At 50.5% G+C, this 22,041-nt stretch overlaps 1 protein-coding gene across 1 annotated transcript; it reads right to left on the bottom strand.

Annotated features, from left to right (window-relative positions):
- Nucleotides 1-1,238: 1,238 nt before the first annotated feature.
- LOC142257077 (uncharacterized) lies at nucleotides 1,239-20,737 on the bottom strand. The gene is made up of 8 exons (XM_075329148.1): nucleotides 20,695-20,737; nucleotides 12,766-12,880; nucleotides 9,380-9,485; nucleotides 8,810-8,986; nucleotides 8,604-8,727; nucleotides 8,455-8,522; nucleotides 8,151-8,253; nucleotides 1,239-3,417 (listed from the first exon to the last, which is right to left on the bottom strand). Exons 3-8 carry the CDS (start codon nucleotides 9,458-9,460, stop codon nucleotides 1,808-1,810), a joined length of 2,163 nt encoding a protein of 720 aa, XP_075185263.1. The 5' UTR covers nucleotides 9,461-9,485; nucleotides 12,766-12,880; nucleotides 20,695-20,737; the 3' UTR covers nucleotides 1,239-1,807.
- Nucleotides 20,738-22,041: the final 1,304 nt, after the last annotated feature.

Genomic DNA, 22,041 nt, shown 5'->3' with positions numbered 1-22,041 from the left:
TATGACCTCCGAGCATTACTCAGTGGGGATTCAAAAGACTGTCAGAGCGGCCTCCTTCTTCCCTCTGTCGACGCAATTCCCTGGCACATGGCTCTTGGATGATTGCCATCACATCTGGATTCTATCTGCTGATAGTGATATTTATTGACAACTGCAAACAGAACCGTCATCTCTTTTGTATTATGTGTGACTTTATCTTGAAATTAACTACTATCATATTTCGTGTACTGTTTCTATATTTATTTATTTTACTCACTTATATAGCGTTATTTCACAAGCTCACTTCCGGGTAAAAGATTTCCCACATTCTGAACTAAAATATGGCTTCTCCCCTGTGTGAGTTCTAAGATGTACATTAAGAAATTACTTTTTCTGATAACACTTTCCACATAGAGAACATGATTACGGCTTCTCCCCTGTGTGAGTTCTTAGATGTACAGCAAGAGTCAGTGCATTCTTAAAGGAGAAGAGTAGGTCCTGGCCAGAAGCACGGGCGGAGGAGTGCTGTTGTAATAAGCAATAGCATCAGCTAAATCCCTGTGGGTGGGACGTAGAGGCTAAAGGACTTTTTGAATCGGCTAGTGCAGTGTGACAGGGGAATATGGGTCGACAGGGGAATCAGGTGCCAGGAAAGCAGTCGACAAATTTAATTATGGAATGAAGACTGGAGGGAACCCCATTGTTGTCAGAATCGGTGCCCGTGTCATGTGAGATGAAGGTTTCCCTGTAACGTGATAAAGTAAAGTTCCGCTGTTTAAAGAAAGTATATCTGTGTCTGATTTATTGACTCAATGGAAGCGTGCAGTTGAGTGGCGACCAGGAGGCAAGAGGTTACCGAATGGTTGCGCTGCGGCCTGGCAACCCCTGTATACACGACTACCACTGCCTGTCCCGTCCCCCCCACAAGCATAACATCAGACAAGTTTGTAACCAAAAATTATTTGAGGATTGAAAAGTAACCAATACTGTTGGAGCGAATTGACTGGTATGTTAAAACTTTCAATAAATATGACCTCTTTGCATTGTCAGAGCGGCCTCTTTCTTCCCTCCGTCGACTCAATTCCCTGGCACGTGGCTCTTGGTTGATTGCCATAACATCTGGATTCTATCTGCTAATAGTAATGTTTATTGAAAACTGCATACAGAACCGTCAACTCTTTTGTATTATGTGTGACTTTATCTGAAAAGTAACTACTATCATATTTCTTGTACTGTTTCTTTATTTATTTTACTCACTTATATAGGGCTATTAATTTCACACCTTTACAGACAGTATCACCACTGATCCCATTGGGTATTACAATATACATTCCTTATCACTCTTTGGCATGTGGGAGAAAACCACAGCAAACACAGGCAGAACATACAAACCCCTTGTAGATGTCGTCCTTCGAGGAATTTGACTGAAACAATTCAAAAAATGTCTTGTGTGTAAATTATAAGGTGTCTAAAAAGATTTAAGTTATGAATATGTTTTTTTCTGTGTGACTTTTTTGATGTGCAATCAGAAGTGATTGCTAATAAAACTTTCCACATAGAGAACATGAAAATGGCTTCTCCCTCATGTGAATTCTTTGATGTCTGACACAAGCTAATTTCCGGGTAAACCATTTCCCGTATTCTGAACAAGAATACGGCTTCTCCCCTGTGCAAGTTCTAAGATGTGCATTAAAAAAATTACTTTTCTGATGACACTTTCCACATAGAGAACATGAATACGGCTTCTCACCTGTGTGAGTTCTTAGATGTTCAGCAAGAGTTGATTTAGTGCTATAACATTTCCTAGATTCTAAACAAAAAATGGCTTCTAACTTGTGTGAATTCTGATGTGTTTAACAAAGGCGGATTTGTGACCAAAGCATTTCCCACATTCAGAACAAAAAAACGACTTCTCCCCTGTATGAGTTATTAAATGTGCAACAAGCTGTGATTTAAAAGTAAAACATTTCCCACATTCTGAACAAGAAAATGGCTTCTCCCCCGTGTGATTTTTTATATGTACACCAAGCTGCGATTTCTGAATAAAACATTGCCCACATTCTGGACATGAAAATGGCTTCTCTCCCGTGTGAGTTTTTATATGCAGATCAAGGTGTAATTTCCGAATAAAACATTTCCCGCATTCTGAACAAGAAAATGGCTTCTCTCCTGTGTGAGTATTTATATGCCTAGCAAGCTGTGATTTGTGAATAAAACATTTCCCACATTCTGAACAGAATGGCTTCTCCCCTGTGTGAGTTTTTATATGGCTATCAAGCTGTGATTTTTGAATAAAACATTTCCCACAATCTGAACAAGAAAATGGCTTCTCCCCTGTGTGAGTTTTTATATGCATGTCAAGCTGTGATTTTTGAATAAAACATTTCCCACATTCTGGACATGAAAATGGCTTCTCTCCCGTGTGCGTTTTTATATGTGCGTCAAGCTGTAATTTCCAAATAAAACATTTCCCGCATTCTGAACAAGAAAATGGCTTCTCCCCTGTGTGAGTTTGTATATGCTTATCAAGCTGTGATTTCTGAATAAAACATTTCCCGCATTCTGAACAAGAATATGGCTTCTCCCCCGTGTGAATTTTTATATGCTTATCGAGCTGTGATTTCCAAATAAAACATTTCCCACATTCTGGACATGAAAATGGCTTCTCCCCCGTGTGAGTTTTTATATGCCTATCAAGATGTGATTTCCAAATATAACATTTCCCACATTCTAAACAAGAAAATGGCTTCTCCCTCGTGTGAATTTTTAGATGCATGTCAAGCTGTGATTTTTGAATAAAACACTTCCCACATTCTGGACATAAAAATGGCTTCTCTCCCGTGTGCGTTTTTATATGCGCGTCAAGCTGTAATTTCCAAATAAAACATTTCCTGCATTCTGAACACGAAAATGGCTTCTCCCCCGTGTGAGTTTTTATATGCTTGTCAAGCTGTGATTTCTGAATAAAACATTTCCCACATTCTGAACAAGAATATGGCTTCTCCCCCGTGTGAATTTTTATATGCTTGTCGAGCTGTGATTTCCAAATAAAACATTTCCCACATTCTGGACATGAAAATGACTTCTCCCCCATGTGAGTTTTTATATGCCTTTCAAGATGTGATTTCCAACTAAAACATTTCCCACATTCTGGACATGAAAATGGTTTCTCCCCTGTGTGAGTTGTTATATGCATATCAAGCTGTGATTTCTGAATAAAATATTTCCCACATTCTGGACATGAATACGGCTTCTCCCCTGTGTAAGTTCTTTGTTGTTGATTATCCCTCTGGTGGCTTTTATTTTGCTGAATATTTTGTAGAGAATCAGGAGATTGTTTAGAAACATCAGATGACAGATTTTGGGTGTGAAGGGCTGAAGGTTGATCTGGGATCCCGACATGCTCTTCTGATGTATTCTGTGTAATACCACAAGCTTCTGTTCAAAAATTAAAATAGATATTGTAAATTTTAAACACTAACATTAACCCCTCGATTAATGCCTCGATTACTGTAACATCCTCCTCTGTGGCCTCCCTGCTAACACGCTTGCCCCCCTCCTCTCTGCAAGTCCCTCCACTACTAACACTGACCTACAAAGCCATCCATAATTTCTCTCCTCTGTATATTTCTGAACTAATCTCCCACTACACTCCAACACGTCACCTCCGGTCCTCCCAAGATCTCCTTCTCTCCTCCTCTCTCATTCGCTCCTCATGCAACCAACTCCAAGACTTCTCCCGAGCATCCCCAGTCTTCTGGAACTCGCTGCCTCAACACATGAGACTATCTGCTACCCTTGCAAGCTTCAAACTGAACCTGAAAACTCATCTGTTCAGAAATGCCTATAATCTACAATGACCTCACTGCTTCACCACCGTGCAGAGCTGCTGCCTCACCACCGTGCGGAATTGCCGCCTCACCACCATGCGGAGCTGCCGCCCAACCTACACCCCACCTACTGTCTCCTCCCCAAAATCCTATAGAATGTAAGCCCGCAAGGGCAGGGCCCTCTTCCCTCTGTACTAGTCTGTCTACTGTAACTTGTATATATATTCTGTATGTAACCCCTTCTAATGTACAGCAACATAGAATTAATGGTGCTCTATAAATAAATAATAATAATGACATATCCCCACCACACATCATTGTTTGCGTCCCCCACTTCAATGTGGACTCGCACAGGAAGCCCACCTCATCTCCCACACAGGTCTAATGATCTGATCACCAGAGGTGTGCCGCTAATGTGCCACCCCGCTCGCAGCAGCCGAGCTGTTCGGATCCGGACCTTCTGTGGGTGGCTCGAGGGTCTCCGGACCCGGGAGTCTCACGGTCACTTCGATCAAAAAGGGGGTTTGTAATGGTGGATGTAGGACGTATATAGTATGTACGGGCTGAGCTGTATTAAGTTCGTGATGCCACCCACGGTATGTGGTGAGGTTGGACACCACCGCTGCTGTGACAGGGAACCCGGGGGAGATGTTATGCAGCAAGTTGTTAACTCCTCCGTGGGCAGGGGTGGTGGCCCCGGCACCCGTTGGGGATTTTTGGTGCAGGGAGATGGGCGACCGCAGGGTGCTGGTGTACTCACTATTGAAGGAAACACACGAGTCTCTGGTAAACCAAGGTGATGGTGGTCGGTGCCCGCAGCCGGCTGCGTTCTGGTCCCCCACCCGGCTGGTGGTCTCTATCTTTCTCCTGAACCTTTGTGAAATGGTGGACTGCCTGTGCTTGCAACTTCAGGAGTCCGCTCCCAGCTGGATGTGGCCCAAGAAGCCCTTGCCCGCAGACGCTGGCCCTTGGGATCTCTGAGCCCTGGCGGTGGCCTTCTAACCTCCTCGGTGGGCTGTTGTCTTCTATCGGGACTTTGGGTGGGACAGGACCTCTAGTCCTGGCCTCAATTGGTGAATTAACCAGTTCCAGTAGCTTCTGGACTTGGCTTCAGGGTCCGAGTACCCCCCTGTGTGCTCCGGTTTCCGAGTCGGTTCCCCGGGTCGGTACCGGCGGGCCACTACCCTGTCCCGGTCCACCTCGGTTCCACCGAGCCGTCTTCCCGGCTCCTGCAGACGGAGACTGCCATCTGCCTCCTAGCCAATGGCACCAGGGATCCTACCCTGACGCCGTTCAATTTGGGGTATTCGCCTCTGCTGGAGTTGCACAAAGCTCCAGTCCCCACTCCTCTCCAACTTGAACTCTAAACAGATCTGCACTGAACTGAACTGCTACTTTTCCGCCCCCGGGCTGTCTAGACTCCTTGGTGGGCGTCTTCCAACCGCCTGGTTCCGCCCCCTGGTGTGTCCATCTAGCCCTGCGGGGGATGACTAAGGTTTTAAGGTTGGCTAATGTCACCTGTGAGGGAAAGGTGTAGTGCAGGGGCCTATTTGTGACTACCTGGCCCGGCGAGGGCGTCACACTAACAGGCGAGATAACATCAGAGATCCACCCGTGCCTGTTAGCCCCTTAGACTGTGCTGTAAAACTGACAGTGTCATGTAAACCGACATGGTGATGATGATCGCACTGTTCTGCGCCACCACTTCATTTAGAATTTTTTACCCCATTTTCCAGTACAATATTTGGCAGAATGAATGGTGTCATTTAAAAGTACAACTCATCCCACAAAAAACAAGCCCTTATATGAATATATTGACGGAAAACTTTAAAAAAAAAAAATGAAAAAAAAGATGGCTCTCGGAAGAAGAGAAGGAAAAAATGAAAATGAAAAATGGAAACTTCCACCCAGGGTGAAGGGGTTAAAACTTAGTTTTCGCTAGTAAAGTCAGTCCCCTGACTGCTGTATCATTGCGCTGCCCAGATGGTGATGGTTTTATTACAAAGAAGACTCTTCTCCAATTCCAAAAAGAAATCACATAGAAAATGAAGTAATAAGTCAGTGTCCATGACTGCTTATATAAGATGAATTATACTTTATGCAATAAAACGGAATATCTAAATACTCAAAAAAAAAGAAAAGGACAGAGGACAGCGTTCAATGTGTGAATCGGCTGAGCACAGCAACCAAAATATTGTCTACAGCGCTCACCCCACAAGTTGTTCTAGCAGGTACAACACTGTAACAGCCCAGGAAAATCCTCCAGAAGCTGCTGCACCGACCACCGGCTCCGACCACCCAAGCCAGGGAGCGGATCATGGAAGGAAAGGGGCTGCAGAGCGGGATGATGTGGGCAATGCAAAAAGAGGAGGCGAGCCAGTGCAGGAACAATCAATTCTTAAGGCCCCGTTACACGCAGCGATATCGCTAGCGATATCGATAGCGAGCGTACCCGACCCCGTCGTTTGTGCGTCACGAGCAAATTGCTGCCCGTGGTGCACAATATCATTAGGAGCCGTCACACGGACTTACCTGCCTAGCGACGTTGCTGTTGCAGCCGAACCGCCTCCTTTCTAAGGGGGCCGTTCGTGCGGTGTCACAGCGGCGTCACTAAGCGGCCACCCAATAGAAGCAGAGGGGCGGAGATGAGCAGCCGTAACATCCCGCCCACCTCCTTCCTTCCTCACTGTCGGCGGCCGCAGGTAATCTGTAGTTCGTTGTTCCCGAGGTGTCACGCATAGCGATGTGTGCTGCCTCGGGAGCGACGAACAACCTGCGTCCTCAACAATCAACAATTTTGGAAAATGAACGACGTGTCAACGATGGACGATATGGTGAGTATTTTAGATCGTTAACGGCCGCTCGTTGGTGTCACACGCAATGACGTCGCTAACGATGCCGGATGTGCGTCACAGAATCCGTGACCCCGGCAATATATCGTTAGATACGTTGCTGCGTGTGACGGGGCCTTTACAGAATACCGCTCTGCAGCCCCTTTCCTTCCATAAATCCTCTATAAGATGGAAGAGTCAACAACAGAAATGAGCGACCAAGGAGAGATTTGTTACATTTCAGCATCTTGTCATTAAAAAGAAAATAAATCTGAACATTTTCTCTCCTAGAAGAAAATCAGAATCTAGAAATACTTTATCCTTTTTCCTATTATTAAACTCGTCTCACTGATGAAATGACGTCAGTAGAAGAATCGCTCAAGAATCCCCCCCCCAAATAACAGGAATAAATTGCCGGACCCCGGACATCCTATCAGGACACAATGGGTTATATATAAGAGGTGACGCACGTCTTTCATGTAACCAGGATATTTGTTATGTGATAACGCTCTGCCATCTCTGTCTCTTCCTCCTCCCTGGTGAGCAGCATTACCGACCCTCAGAGCAGTAATCTCCATCCACTCCTGTTATTTGGATTTATGTCTCCATGTTCTGTATCTCTCACACACTGACATGAGTGTAATAGGAGATAATAGATTCTAAAGGCTGCTTTACACCAGGCAATCTATCGTGCGATAGATCGTCGGGGTCACGGTTTTTGTGACGCACATCCGGCATCGCTGGCGATGCCGGCCTGTGTGACACCGCCTAGCGACGCAGTATTGCTCACAAATCGTGAGTCGTGTACTGCTCGCTAGGTTCCATAATATCGTTTAATTTAGTTGATCATCGTTTCCGTGGTAGCACACGCCGCTCTGTGTGACACCACGGGAACGATGAGCAGCTCACCTACCTCCCACCGCCGCCGCCGGCTCTATGTGGAAGGAAGGAGGTGGGCGAGATGTTTACATCCTGCTCATCTCCGCCCCTCCGCCTCTATTGGCCGGAGGCCGTGTGACGTCGCTGTGATGCCGAACGTCCCTCCCACTCCAAAAAGTGGACGTTCGCCGCCCACAGCGTGGTCGCACGAGAGGTAAGTATGTGTGACGGGGGTTACCGACTTTGTGCGCCACGGGCAGCGATTTGCCCGTGACGCAAAAAGGACGGGGGCGGGTACGATCGATTGTGAAATTGCACAATCGGTCGTACCGTGTAAAGCCCCCTTTAGTCCCTAAACTGGAGAAACCCCTCATCAGCCCTGACAGCGGATAATAGGAAAGAGCTGGAGCTTGTCCTCGCTCACATCGACAGAATTCATGTCCAGCTTTATTTCTCCTCTATAACATAACGTCACATCCCGTGTTATCACCTGCACCGGGATCACAGATTTATTCACATTTCATGTGTATTTTACATGAAGGGTTAATATACCGTTGGAGAAACTGACACAGCAAAGAGCGGAAAATAGGAATGTGTGACTTGTGTGTGTTATTGGGTGGTCTGTACTCACCGGGGCGGTGATCTGTAGGAATCTCCTCGTTACTCCGCTGATCGCCCCTCACATTTCTCTCTGGAGAATTAATATTGTTCAGATCTTTATCCAGATCCAAAAGCTGCAAAACAAAATATTGTAAAAGTCCCCGGGAATAATGGAGATAAGATCCGGACATGTGAGGTCTGTGGTCAGCTGTGATCCTGCCGTCTCCACCACTCTCATTACACAAGTATAAAACATCTAATACTGGAGGAGAAAACAAGACTGACCACAAGGAGGTCACAGCCGTCTACACCTCATAGGGGAGATCTCCATCTACCTGAGGATCCTGTGGAGGAGGAGGAGGAGCGGGACATCTCTCTGGGGTCGTCCTCGTACTGGAGAGACCTGCAGGAGACACAGACAGGACGGACATCATTATTACATACAGATAATTATAGGCCGGGTGTATTCAGTCCTGTCTATTACCTGGTGATGTGCGGTGCTGGGGCTCCTCCATCATCACCTCCTTGTACCGGTCCATGTGTCCTTCTAGATACTCCCACTCCTCCATGGAGAAATAGACGGTGACGTCCTGACACCTTATAGGAACCTGACAACACAATGATACCGTCATCACCCAGAATCCTCCAGTGCCGTCCTGTATAATGTCCCAGCATTCCCAGCAGTGTCACCTCTCCAGTCAGCAGCTCAAGCATCTTGTTGGTGAGTTCTAGAATCTTCTGGTCATTGATGTCCTCATGTATCCGGGGGTGAGGCGGAGGCCCCAGGATTGGGCTTTGGGTTCCTCCCCGTTCTTCAGACACAGGGGCCTGACAGCGATCACTAGAGGTCTTCACTACTGTGTAATCCTGAGTGTGGAGACATTAATAATATTACTACACACATTTCCAGGGTCCATCACCTCCCCGGTCATATCCTCTGTTATCCCCATAGATAATGATGTAATGTGATGACATCAGAACCTCTCACCTCCCCGGTCATATCCTCTGTTATCCCCATAGATAATGATGTAATGTGATGACATCAGAACCTCTCACCTCCCCGGTCATATCCTCTGTTATCCCCATAGATAATGATGTAATGTGATGACATCAGAGCCTCTCACCTCCCCGGTCATATCCTCTGTTATTCCCATAGATAATGATGTAATGTGGTGACATCAGAACCTCTCACCTCCCCGGTCATATCCTCTGTGATTCCCATAGATAATGATGTAATGTGATGACATCAGAACCTCTTACCTCTCCAGTAAGATGGAAGATTATCTCCAGGGTGAGGTGTAGGATCCTCTCTGCCATCTTTTCTCTGACCTTATTCATCATTGTTGGGTGAATCAGGAAAAATCTCCTATTTGGAAAAGATCAACAGAAGATCCTTTATTCTAAATAGATTGAGACATTGTTAAAAAATGTGAAAAGATAAAAATTAATTGGAGATAATAATGGGAAACTGTTGATGGGATGTTGGAAAGTTCTTTTTTTAAATATAACAATAAGACAATGTGCAAAAATGCAATAAAATTAAAGGTGAAAAGTGAGGACTAATTGTATGTATGACAATGACAAAGAGGAGTAAAGCGGGCTTTACATGCTACAATATCGTTAATGAATTATCGTCAGGGTCACGTCGTTAGTGACGCACATCCGGCTTCATTAACGAGATCGCAGCGTGTGACACTTATGAGCGACCTTAAATGATCGCAAAAGCGGTCAAAATCCTTTGCCGCGGAGAGGTCGTCCTGAAAAAAAAAAAGTTTTCTGCTTATTAGCGATGTTGTTCCTCGTTCCTGCGGCAGCACACATCGCTGTGTGTGACACCGCAGGAGAGACGAACATCTCCTTACCTGCCTCCACCGGCAATGCGGAAGGAAGGAGGTGGGTGGGATGTTACATCCCGCTCATCTCTGCCCCTCCGCTTCTATTGGACGCTTGCCGTGTGACGTCGCTGTGACGCCGAACAAACCGCCCCTTTAGAAAGGAGGCGGGTCGCCGGCCAGAGCGACGTCGCAGAGCAGGTATGTGCGTGTGACGCTGCCGTAGCGATAATGTTCGCTACGGCAGCGATCACCACATATCGGCCGTACGATGGGAGCGGGTGCTATCGTGCTCGACATCGCCAGCAAATGCTTGCGATGTCGCAGCGTGTAAAGCCCGCTTAAGTTGAAGATAAAATGATCTCTAAAAAGCATTAAACTAAAAGATGATACATTAACTTTGTATTTTAGGCAAAAAAATAAATAACCTCATTGTTTACATTTTAAAATTAATAGAAAAAAATGGGCCAATGGAAAAGTTTGGTCACCCTGCATGGTTAGTACCTGGTAGTGCCCCTTTTGGCAGGTATCACCGCTTGTAAACGCTTTTTGTAGCAGCCAAGAGTCTTTCACTTCTTTCTTTTTTGAAGGATTTTCATTCATTCTTCTTTTCCAGTTCTGTGAGATTCCTGGCTCATCTTGCATGCACTACTCTTCCTTGGAGATGTCTTCCAGTTCAGTGAGATTCCTGGCTTGTCTTGCACACACTGGTCTTCCTTGGGGACGTGATCCAGTTCTGTGAGATTCCTGGCTTGTCTTGCATGTATTGCTCTTCCTTGGTGCTGTCTTCCAGTGCTGTGAGATTCCAGTCTCATCTTCCAGCTCTGTGAGATTCCTGGCTTGTCTTGCATTCACTGCTCTTCATTGGAGATGTCTTCCATTTCTGTGAGATTCCTGGCTCGTCTTGCATGCACTGCTCTTCCTTGAAGACGTCTTCCAGTTCTGTGAGATTCCTGGGTTGTCTTACATGCTCTGCTCTTTTGAGGTCTAGCCACAGATTTCCAAGGATCATCAGATCAGGGGACAGTGATGGCCAATGTAAAACCTTCAGCTTGTGCCTTTTGAGGTCTATTGTGGAATTTGTTGTGTGTTTAAAATTTATTATCCATTTGTAGAAAATCTCTATCCTCCTCTTTTCTCCTCTTGTTTTTTTTTACAGATGGTTTTATGTGTGCATCAAGAATTTGTTGAAATGTCATTGAATCCATTCCTCTCTCTACCTGTGAAATGTTCTCCATGCCATCGGCTGCAATTCAACCCCAAAGTACGATTGATCCCCTCCATGCTTAATGGTTGTCAAGATGATCTTTTCCTGAATTTCTGTGCCCTTTTTTCTCCACACATACCGTGATCATTGCGTCAAGAGTTCTATTTTATCCTCATCGGTCCACAGGACTTGTTTCCACAATGCATCAGTTTTGTTTAGATATTCTTATGCAGACTTCTGACACTGAATTTTGTCTTGAGGACACAGGAGAGGATTTCTTCTGCTGACTCTTCCATGAAGGCCATATTTGTGCAGGTGTCTGTGAACAGTAGAACAATGTATCACAACTCCAGAGGCTGCTGAATCTTCCTGAAGGTCTTTTGCAGTCAAGCAGGAGGTTCTGATCTGCCTCCATAGCAATCCTACCAGTAGCTCTCACAGAATTTTCTCTTGGTCTTCCAGATCTTATCTTGACCTCCACTGTTCCTGGTAATGGCCATTGTTTAATTATATTTCGAAATGAGGAAAGGGCAACTTGAAAACCCTTAAATATCTTCTTATATCCTTCTCCTGCTTTGTGGGCCTTCTCCTTTCATTTTCAAAGTGTTAGGTAGCTGTTTAGAAGAACCCATGGCTGCTGTTATTTGACTGACACAAGGTTAGAGGAGGTTGGGGTGTTATAAAGCTGTGAAATTTTCATCACCGACCTAATGATGATAGCAAACAAGCCATAACCAAACAGGATAAGTAAGGTCTGAAACCTTGGTCAAAGTTATCTAAGCACACAAATTTCCAAAAGAGCACAAATGTTTGCATCGGCCCATTTTCCTTTTTGTAATTTTTAAAATGTAAAAGATGAAATTATATACGTGTTATTTTGGACCCAAAATGCAAAGGAAATGTGTCATCTTTACTTTTATGCCTTTTAGAGATAATTTCTAGAGATGAGCGAGTGCCTAACTATTTGTACTCGCTATACTCGTAACGAGTACTGTCTAATACTCGCGTATTCATTCCGAATAGAGCGTACAATGCAAGTAAATGGGAAAAAACTCACAAAGTAACGAGTAACCTGAATGCTCTACTATTTTTGCGAGTAGCGAATAGTGCGGAATTCGGGTACTCATTACATAGCGAGTTATTCCTCAATACCTTGCATTGCGCACACTATTCGAAACGAATACGCGAGTATTAGACAGTATTCCTTAAGAGTATTGCGATTGCAAATAGTTATGCACTCGGTCAACTCTAATCATTTCATCTTCAACTTGCTTAACTGTTCACAATAACAGTAATTTTGGGCATGCCACTGTATGTATATCTTAGTATACAAGTATAAACGGGCGTATGCCAGGGAAATCCAGGAAAACACCACCGCAGAAATAGAGAAAGATACTGAGCTGACAAAGTAAGTGGCACAGGGTTCAATAAACAATCAATGTCCCAAATAACAATGCAACTCCATTAATCCATGTGTGGACAGTGCACCTACAGCCCCAGAGCACGTTTCACATGGGCTTCATCAGCGGCGATCAAGTACTACCCCATGTTATTAACATGTACTATTACTATTTAATTACATCCTGCATTGAATTTGCTTAATTTACCTTTATCTTAGGTTTTATCTATTAAATGGTCACAGAGTGAAGGTACTCCTACACATTGCATGTATACCAGCTTATGCGCCGGCTCATTTCTCTGGCTTTGCTGTAGTTTCTTGTACTATGTACAAACAGAAATAGCAGAGGTTAGGACCTTCCCGATAGGAGTACACCTTGTTCCGGCGAGAAGACTTTTATGCATTGTGTCATTATCTGAACCCTCCATGTGTAGTGCGGGGTCTGTCGCTCTCTCTCCCCCATGTGTAGTGCGGGGTCTGTCGCTCTCTCTCCCCCATGTGTAGTGCGGGGTCTGTCGCTCTCTCTCCCTCATGTGTAGTGCGGGGTCTGTCGCTCTCTCTCCCCCATGTGTAGTGCGGGGTCTGTCGCTCTCTCTCCCCCATGTGTAGTGCGGGGTCTGTCGCTCTCTCTCCCCCATGTGTAGTGCGGGGTCTGTCGCTCTCTCTCCCCCATGTGTAGTGCGGGGTCTGTCGCTCTCTCTCCCTCATGTGTAGTGCGGGGTCTGTCGCTCTCTCTCCCTCATGTGTAGTGCGGGGTCTGTCGCTCTCTCTCCTCCATGTGTAGTGCGGGGTCTGTCGCTCTCTCTCCTCCATATGTAGTGCGGGGTCTGACGCTCTCTCTCCCCCATGTGTAGTGCGGGGTCTGTCGCTCTCTCTCTCATGTGTAGTGTGGGGTCTGTCGCTCTCTCTCTCCCCCATGTGTAGTGTAGGGTCTGTCGCTCTCTCTCCCCCATGTGTAGTGCGGGGTCAGTCGCTCTCTCTCTCCCCCATGTGTAGTGCGGGGTCTGTTGCTCTCTCTCTCCCTCATGTGTAGTGCAGGGTCTGTCGCTCTCTCTCACCCATGTGTAGTGCGGGGTCTGTCGCTCTCTCTCCCTCATGTGTAGTGCGGGGTCTGTCGCTCTCTCTCCCTCATGTGTAGTGCGGGGTCTGTCGCTCTCTCTCCCCCATCTGTAGTGCAGGGTCTGTCACTCTCTCCCCTATGTGTAGTGCGGGGTCTGTCGCTCTCTCCCTCATGTGTAGTGTGGGGTCTGTCGCTCTCTCTCCCCCTCATGTGTAGTGAGGGGTCTGTTGCTCTCTCTCTTCTCCATGTGTAGTGCAGGGTCTGTCACTCTCTCCTTCATGTGTAGTGCGGGGTCTGTCACTCTCTCTCCCCCATGTGTAGTGCAGGGTCTGTCACTCTCTCTCCCCCATGTGTAGTGCGGGGTCTGTCGCTCTCTCCCCCATGTGTAGTGCGGGGTCTGTCGCTCTCTCTCCCCCATGTGTAGTGCGGGGTCTGTCGCTCTCTCTCTCATGTGTAGTGCGGGGTCTGTCGCTCTCTCTCCCCCATGTGTAGTGCGGGTCTGTCGCTCTCTCTCTCATGTGTAGTGCGGGGTCTGTCGCTCTCTCTCCCCCATGTGTAGTGCGGGGTCTGTTGCTCTCTCCTCCATGTGTAGTGCGGGGTCTGTCGCTCTCTCTCCCCCATGTGTAGTGCGGGGTCTGTCGCTCTCTCTCTCCCTCATGCGTAGTGCGGGGTCTGTCACTCTCTCTCCCCCATGTGTAGTGCAGGGTCTGTCACTCTCTCTTTCATGTGTAGTGCGGGGTCTGTCCTGCTCTCCTCCATGTGTAGTTCGGAGTCTGTCGCTCTTTCTCTCTCCCATGTGTAGTGCGGGGTCTGTCGCTCTCTCTCCCTAATGTGTAGTGCGGGGTCTGTCGCTCTCTCTCCCTCATGTGTAGTGCGGGGTCTGTCGCTCTCTCTCCCTCATGTGTAGTGCGGGGTCTGTCGCTCTCTCTCCTCCATGTGTAGTGCGGGGTCTGTCGCTCTCTCTCCTCCATATGTAGTGCGGGGTCTGACGCTCTCTCTCCCCCATGTGTAGTGCGGGGTCTGTCGCTCTCTCTCTCATGTGTAGTGTGGGGTCTGTCGCTCTCTCTCTCCCCCATGTGTAGTGTAGGGTCTGTCGCTCTCTCTCCCCCATGTGTAGTGCGGGGTCAGTCGCTCTCTCTCTCCCCCATGTGTAGTGCGGGGTCTGTTGCTCTCTCTCTCCCTCATGTGTAGTGCAGGGTCTGTCGCTCTCTCTCACCCATGTGTAGTGCGGGGTCTGTCGCTCTCTCTCCCTCATGTGTAGTGCGGGGTCTGTCGCTCTCTCTCCCTCATGTGTAGTGCGGGGTCTGTCGCTCTCTCTCCCCCATCTGTAGTGCAGGGTCTGTCACTCTCTCCCCTATGTGTAGTGCGGGGTCTGTCGCTCTCTCCCTCATGTGTAGTGTGGGGTCTGTCGCTCTCTCTCCCCCTCATGTGTAGTGAGGGGTCTGTTGCTCTCTCTCTTCTCCATGTGTAGTGCAGGGTCTGTCACTCTCTCCTTCATGTGTAGTGCGGGGTCTGTCACTCTCTCTCCCCCATGTGTAGTGCAGGGTCTGTCACTCTCTCTCCCCCATGTGTAGTGCGGGGTCTGTCGCTCTCTCCCCCATGTGTAGTGCGGGGTCTGTCGCTCTCTCTCCCCCATGTGTAGTGCGGGGTCTGTCGCTCTCTCTCTCATGTGTAGTGCGGGGTCTGTCGCTCTCTCTCCCCCATGTGTAGTGCGGGTCTGTCGCTCTCTCTCTCATGTGTAGTGCGGGGTCTGTCGCTCTCTCTCCCCCATGTGTAGTGCGGGGTCTGTTGCTCTCTCCTCCATGTGTAGTGCGGGGTCTGTCGCTCTCTCTCCCCCATGTGTAGTGCGGGGTCTGTCGCTCTCTCTCTCCCTCATGCGTAGTGCGGGGTCTGTCACTCTCTCTCCCCCATGTGTAGTGCAGGGTCTGTCACTCTCTCTTTCATGTGTAGTGCGGGGTCTGTCCTGCTCTCCTCCATGTGTAGTTCGGAGTCTGTCGCTCTTTCTCTCTCCCATGTGTAGTGCGGGGTCTGTCGCTCTCTCTCCCTAATGTGTAGTGCGGGGTCTGTCGCTCTCTCTCCCTCATGTGTAGTTCGGGGTCTGTCGCTCTCTCTCCCTCATGTGTAGTGTGGGGTCTGTCGCTCTCTTTCCCTCATGTGTAGTGTGGGGTCTGTCGCTCTCTCTCCTTCATGTGTAGTGCGGGGTCTGTCGCTCTCTCTCCCTCATGTGTAGTGCGGGGTCTGTCGCTCCCCCCCTCATGTGTAGTGCTGGGTCTGTCGCTCTCTCCCCCCCTCATGTGTAGTGCTGGGTCTGTCGCTCTCTCCCCCCCTCATGTGTAGTGCTGGGTCTGTCGCTCTCTATCTACTCCATGTGTAGTGTGGGGTCTGTCGCTCTCTCCTTCATGTGTAGTGCGGGGTCTGTCGCTCTCTCCCCCTCATGTGTAGTGCGGGGTCTGTCTCTCTCTCTCCCTCATGTGTAGTGCGGGGTCTGTCGCTCTCTCCCTCATGTGTAGTGCGGGGTCTGTCGCGCTCTCCCTCATGTGTAGTGCAGGGTCTGTCGCTCTCTATCTTTCATGTGTAGTGCGGGGTCTGTCGCTCTCTTCTCCATGTGTAGTGCGGGGTCTGTCGCTCTCTCTCCTCATGTGCAGTGCGGGGTCTGTCGCTCTCTCCCTCATGTGTAGTGCGGGGTCTGTCGCTCTCTATCTCTCATGTGTAGTGCGGGGTCTGTCGCTCTCTCCTCCATGTGTAGTGCGGGGTCTGTCGCTCTCTCCTCCATGTGCAGTGCGGGGTCTGTCGCTCTCTCTCCTCATGTGCAGTGCGGGGTCTGTCGCTCTCTCCCTCATGTGTAGTGCGGGGTCTGTCGCTCTCTCCCTCATGTGCAGTGCGGGGTCTGTCGCTCTCTCCCTCATGTGTAGTGCGGGGTCTGTCGCACTCTCTCCCTCATGTGTAGTGTGGGGTCTGTCGCTCTCTCTCCCCCATGTGTAGTGCGGGGTCTGTCGCTCTCTCCCTCATGTGTAGTGCGGGGTCTGTCGCTCTCTCCCCCATGTGTAGTGCGGGGTCTGTCGCTCTCTCCTCCATGTGTAGTGCGGGGTCTGTCGCTCTCTCTCCCTCATGTGTAGTGCGGGGTCTGTCGCTCTCTCCCTCATGTGTAGTGCGGGGTATGTCGCTCTCTCTCCCTCATGTGTAGTGCGGAGTCTGTCGCTCTCTCCCTCATGTGTAGTGCGGGGTCTGTCGCTCTCTCTCCACCATGTGTAGTGCGGGGTCTGTCGCTCTCTCCCTCATGTGTAGTGCGGGGTCTGTCGCTCTCTCTCCACCATGTGTAGTGCGGGGTCTGTCGCTCTCTCCCTCGTGTGTAGTGCAGGGTCTGTCGCTCTCTCTTTTTCCTTAATGTGTAGTGCGGGGTCTGTCGCTCTCTCCCTCATGTGTAGTGCGGGGTCTGTCGCTCTCTCTCTCCCTCATGTGTAGTGCGGGGTCTGTCGCTCTCTCTCCCCCATGTGTAGTGCGGGGTCTGTCGCTCTCTCTCCCTCATGTGTAGTGCGGGGTCTGTCGCTCTCTCTCCCCCATGTGTAGTGCGGGGTCTGTCGCTCTCTCTCTCCCTCATGTGTAGTGCGGGGTCTGTCGCTCTCTCTCCCTCATGTGTAGTGCGAGGTCTGTCGCTCTCTCTCCCTCATGTGTAGAGCGGGGTCTGTCGCTCTCTCTTCCTCATGTGTAGTGCGGGGTCTGTCGCTCTCTCTCCCTCATGTGTAGTGCGGGGTCTGTCGCTCTCTCTCCCTCATGTGTAGTGCGGGGTCTGTCGCTCTCTCTCCCTCATGTGTAGTGCGGGGTCTGTCGCTCTCTCTCCCCCATGTGTAGTGCGGGTCTGTCGCTCTCTCTCTCATGTGTAGTGCGGGGTCTGTCGCTCTCTCTCCCTCATGTGTAGTGCGGGGTCTGTTGCTCTCTCCTCCATGTGTAGTGCGAGGTCTGTCGCTCTCTCTCTCCCTCATGCGTAGTGCGGGGTCTGTCACTCTTTCTCCCCCATGTGTAGTGCAGGGTCTGTCACTCTCTCTTTCATGTGTAGTGCGGGGTCTGTCCTGCTCTCCTCCATGTGTAGTTCGGGGTCTGTCGCTCTTTCTCTCTCCCATGTGTAGTGCGGGGTCTGTCGCTCTCTCTCCCTCATGTGTAGTGCGGGGTCTGTCGCTCTCTCTCCCTCATGTGTAGTTCGGGGTCTGTCGCTCTCTCTCCCTCATGTGTAGTTCGGGGTCTGTCGCTCTCTCTCCCTCATGTGTAGTGCGGGGTCTGTCGCTCTCTTTCCCTCATGTGTAGTGTGGGGTCTGTCGCTCTCTCTCCTTCATGTGTAGTGCGGGGTCTGTCGCTCTCTCTCCCTCATGTGTAGTGCGGGGTCTGTCGCTCCCCCCCTCATGTGTAGTGCTGGGTCTGTCGCTCTCTCCCCCCCTCATGTGTAGTGCTGGGTCTGTCGCTCTCTCCCCCCCTCATGTGTAGTGCTGGGTCTGTCGCTCTCTATCTCCTCCATGTGTAGTGTGGGGTCTGTCGCTCTCTCCTTCATGTGTAGTGCGGGGTCTGTCTTCTCTCTCCCCCTCATGTGTAGTGCGGGGTCTGTCTCTCTCTCTCCCTCATGTGTAGTGCGGGGTCTGTCGCTCTCTCCCCCTCATGTGCAGTGCGGGGTCTGTCGCTCTCTCCCTCATGTGCAGTGCGGGGTCTGTCGCTCTCTCCCTCATGTGTAGTGTGGGGTCTGTCGCACTCTCTCCCTCATGTGTAGTGTGGGGTCTGTCGCTCTCTCTCCCCCATGTGTAGTGCGGGGTCTGTCGCTCTCTCCCTCATGTGTAGTGCGGGGTCTGTCGCTCTCTCCCCCATGTGTAGTGCGTGGTCTGTCGCTCTCTCCTCCATGTGTAGTGCGGGTCTGTCGCTCTCTCTCCCTCATGTGTAGTGCGGGGTCTGTCGCTCTCTCCCTCATGTGTAGTGCGGGGTATGTCGCTCTCTCTCCCTCATGTGTAGTGCGGGGTCTGTCGCTCTCTCCCTCATGTGTAGTGCGGGGTCTGTCGCTCTCTCTCCACCATGTGTAGTGCGGGGTCTGTCGCTCTCTCCCTCATGTGTAGTGCGGGGTCTGTCGCTCTCTTTCCACCATGTGTAGTGCGGGGTCTGTCGCTCTCTCCCTCATGTGTAGTGCGGGGTATGTCGCTCTCTCTCCCTCATGTGTAGTGCGGGGTCTGTCGCTCTCTCTCCCTCATGTGAAGTGCGGGGTCTGTCGCTCTCTCTCCCCCATGTGTAGTGCGGGGTCTGTCGCTCTCTCTCCCTCATGTGTAGTGCGGGGTCTGTCGCACTCTCCCTCGTGTGTAGTGCAGGGTCTGTCGCTCTCTCTTTTTCCTTAATGTGTAGTGCGGGGTCTGTCGCTCTCTCCCTCATGTGTAGTGCGGGGTCTGTCGCTCTCTCTCTCCCTCATGTGTAGTGCGGGGTCTGTCGCTCTCTCTCCCCCATGTGTAGTGCGGGGTCTGTCGCTCTCTCTCCCTCATGTGTAGTGCGGGGTCTGTCGCTCTCTCTCCCCCATGTGTAGTGCGGGGTCTGTCGCTCTCTCTCTCCCTCATGTGTAGTGCGGGGTCTGTCGCTGTCGCTCTCTCTCCCTCATGTGTAGTGCGAGGTCTGTCGCTCTCTCTCCCTCATGTGTAGAGCGGGGTCTGTCGCTCTCTCTCCCTCATGTGTAGTGCGGGGTCTGTCGCTCTCTCTCCCTCATGTGTAGTGCGGGGTCTGTCGCTCTCTCTCCCTCATGTGTAGTGCGGGGTCTGTCGCTCTCTCTCCCTCATGTGTAGTGCGGGGTCTGTCGCTCTCTCTCCCTCATGTGTAGTGCGGGGTCTGTCGCTCTCTCTCCCTCATGTGTAGTGCGGGGTCTGTCGCTCTCTCTCCCTCATGTGTAGTGCGGGGTCTGTCGCTCTCTCTCCCTCATGTGTAGTGCGGGGTCTGTCGCTCTCTCTCCCTCATGTGTAGTGCGGGGTCTGTCGCTCTCTCTCCCTCATGTGTAGTGCGGGGTCTGTCGCTCTCTCTCCCTCATGTGTAGTGCGGGGTCTGTCGCTCTCTCTCTCCCTCATGTGTAGTGCGGGGTCTGTCGCTCTCTCTCCCCCATGTGTAGTGCGGGGTCTGTCGCTCTCTCTCCCTCATGTGTAGTGCGGGGTCTGTCGCTCTCTCTCCCCCATGTGTAGTGCGGGGTCTGTCGCTCTCTCTCTCCCTCATGTGTAGTGCGGGGTCTGTCGCTGTCGCTCTCTCTCCCTCATGTGTAGTGCGAGGTCTGTCGCTCTCTCTCCCCCATGTGTAGTGCGGGGTCTGTCGCTCTCTCTCCCTCATGTGTAGTGCGGGGTCTGTCGCTCTCTCCCTCATGTGTAGTGCGGGGTCTGTCGCTCTCTCTCCCTCATGTGTAGTGCGGGGTCTGTCGCTCTCTCTCCCTCATGTGTAGTGCGGGGTCTGTCGCTCTCTCTCCCTCATGTGTAGTGCGGGGTCTGTCGCTCTCTCTCCCTCATGTGTAGTGCGGGGTCTGTCGCTCTCTCTCCCTCATGTGTAGTGCGGGGTCTGTCGCTCTCTCTCCCTCATGTGTAGTGCGGGGTCTGTCGCTCTCTCTCTCCTCCATGTGTAGTGCGGGGTCTGTCGCTCTCTCTCTCCCTCATGTGTAGTGCGGGGTCTGTCGCTCTCTCTCCCTCATGTGTAGTGCGGGGTCTGTCGCTCTCTCTCCCTCATGTGTAGTGCGGGGTCTGTCGCTCTCTCTCCCTCATGTGTAGTGTGGGGTCTGTCGCTCTCTCCCTCATGTGTAGTGCGGGGTCTGTCGCTCTCTCTCCCTCATGTGTAGTGCGGGGTCTGTCGCTCTCTCCCTCATGTGTAGTGCGGGGTCTGTCGCTCTCTCTCCCTCATGTGTAGTGCGGGGTCTGTCGCTCTCTCTCTCCCTCATGTGTAGTGCGGGGTCTGTCGCTCTCTCTCCCTCATGTGTAGTGCAGGGTCTGTCGCTCTCTCTCCCTCATGTGTAGTGCGGGGTCTGTCGCTCTCTCCCCCTCATGTGTAGTGCGGGGTGAGGAGACGTCTGGAGCTCAGAGAATATGCACTCACCTGCACCTCAGAGCCGACACAGCCTGTGCTCACAGGACCTGTGTGATGTCACCGTCATGTGATCAGTCACATGATCAGGGGCTGCTCCAGGAGGCTCTACTCAGTGTGTGCAGGACTCTGCTGTGCAGCAGGATGGAGCAGAGCTGTGTGTTTGTTGTGCAGGGGGAGTGGGCAGTGCGTGTAATGGTTACACAGCAGCAGTGCTTATCCTGGTGATTACATAGTGGTGTAGGGGTTGCTCCAGGGGGTTCTGCTCAGTGTGTGCAGGACTCTGCTGGGTGGGAGGATGGAGCAGTGGGTTGTGTGTGTGTGTGTGTGTGTTTTGTGTGTGTGTGTGTGTGTGTGTTTTGTGTGTGTGTGTGTGTGTGTGTGTCCATAGGAAAGACTTTGATACAGATCTTTAAAGGGAACCTGTCACCAGAATTTTCGCAATTAAACTAAAAGAATCCCCTTCTGCAGCTCCTGGGCTGCATTCTGTAAAGGTTTGTGATGCCCTGGTCTATCAGGTCGTCCCAAGGGTGCCGTGCAATCTGCCCTTCTTCATGGTACCCGCTCCTCCTTGGTTACGGGTCCTGTCCCTTTGGTGTTGCTAAGAACAGGTATACAGAAATCCTGAGGAACACTCTGCACCACACCCACCAAACACCCATTGGGCAGCCTGAGGGGAATAGGGTTGCCCAGATGGAGGGATGGTAGAAGGAGGGCCAGAAGTGTCAGTAGTAGTCAGAGAGTGTCAGTGAGCAGTGACAGGAAGAGGTCACGCTGCAGAGCTGGGCTCCTGTACCCGTCCCAGGTGCTGGACATTGGCCTGGCCTGGAAAAGGCTGGAACTCCAGTCGCAGGGGGTAGTGGTAAGGGGCAGGTACTGCCACGGAGGGCAGTTCAGCGGCCTTGTGCTACAACTGGGCAGGGGCCAGGGCACGACAGGGTATGGAGACCCTAGGCTGGGAAGTAGCTTTATGCAGCCCAGTATTTCATCCGACGAGGACGGAATCTTCATGAACTGCTCTCCACCCACTCCAAAATCGGGGTACTAGTGCACCGAGAGGGATAGGACTTCCCAAAACCATCCAGAAAATCCCAAGCGTGAACCCTGAGAGCAGGCTCACCCTGCTAGCCACGCAGGTGAGCGGGACCCAAGTAGTTTTAGGCGAAATGGATCCACCAAGTGTAAACACAGTACCAAGGGACAAGGCTTCAGATCAACCAGCAACGCCAAGAGGGCACGGACCTAGCGTGTTCGAACTAAAGCTGCAGGGCGTTCAAGACTTTGGTTTACCCGGTGTCGGTGTCAGCATGTCTGGACTGTGTGAGTATGTTGTGCCCCTTTGCTTCCAACGGGTCCCCA

Source organism: Anomaloglossus baeobatrachus, chromosome 1 (genome assembly GCF_048569485.1).
Source record: "Anomaloglossus baeobatrachus isolate aAnoBae1 chromosome 1, aAnoBae1.hap1, whole genome shotgun sequence".
Lineage (NCBI taxonomy): Eukaryota > Metazoa > Chordata > Amphibia > Anura > Aromobatidae > Anomaloglossus > Anomaloglossus baeobatrachus.
This window is presented reverse-complemented; position numbering and strand designations above follow the sequence as displayed.

Bases quoted from the DNA above. Each gene is read 5' to 3' on its own strand.
- LOC142257077 (XM_075329148.1), bottom strand. From the start codon at position 9,460: ATGATGAATAAGGTCAGAGAAAAGATGGCAGAGAGGATCCTACACCTC. The intron at 8,987-9,379 runs GTAAGAGGTTCT...CTCCACACTCAG, and splicing joins TCTTCCATCTTACTGGAGAG to GATTACACAGTAGTGAAGAC. The intron at 8,728-8,809 runs GTGACACTGCTG...TTGTGTTGTCAG, and splicing joins TTGAGCTGCTGACTGGAGAG to GTTCCTATAAGGTGTCAGGA.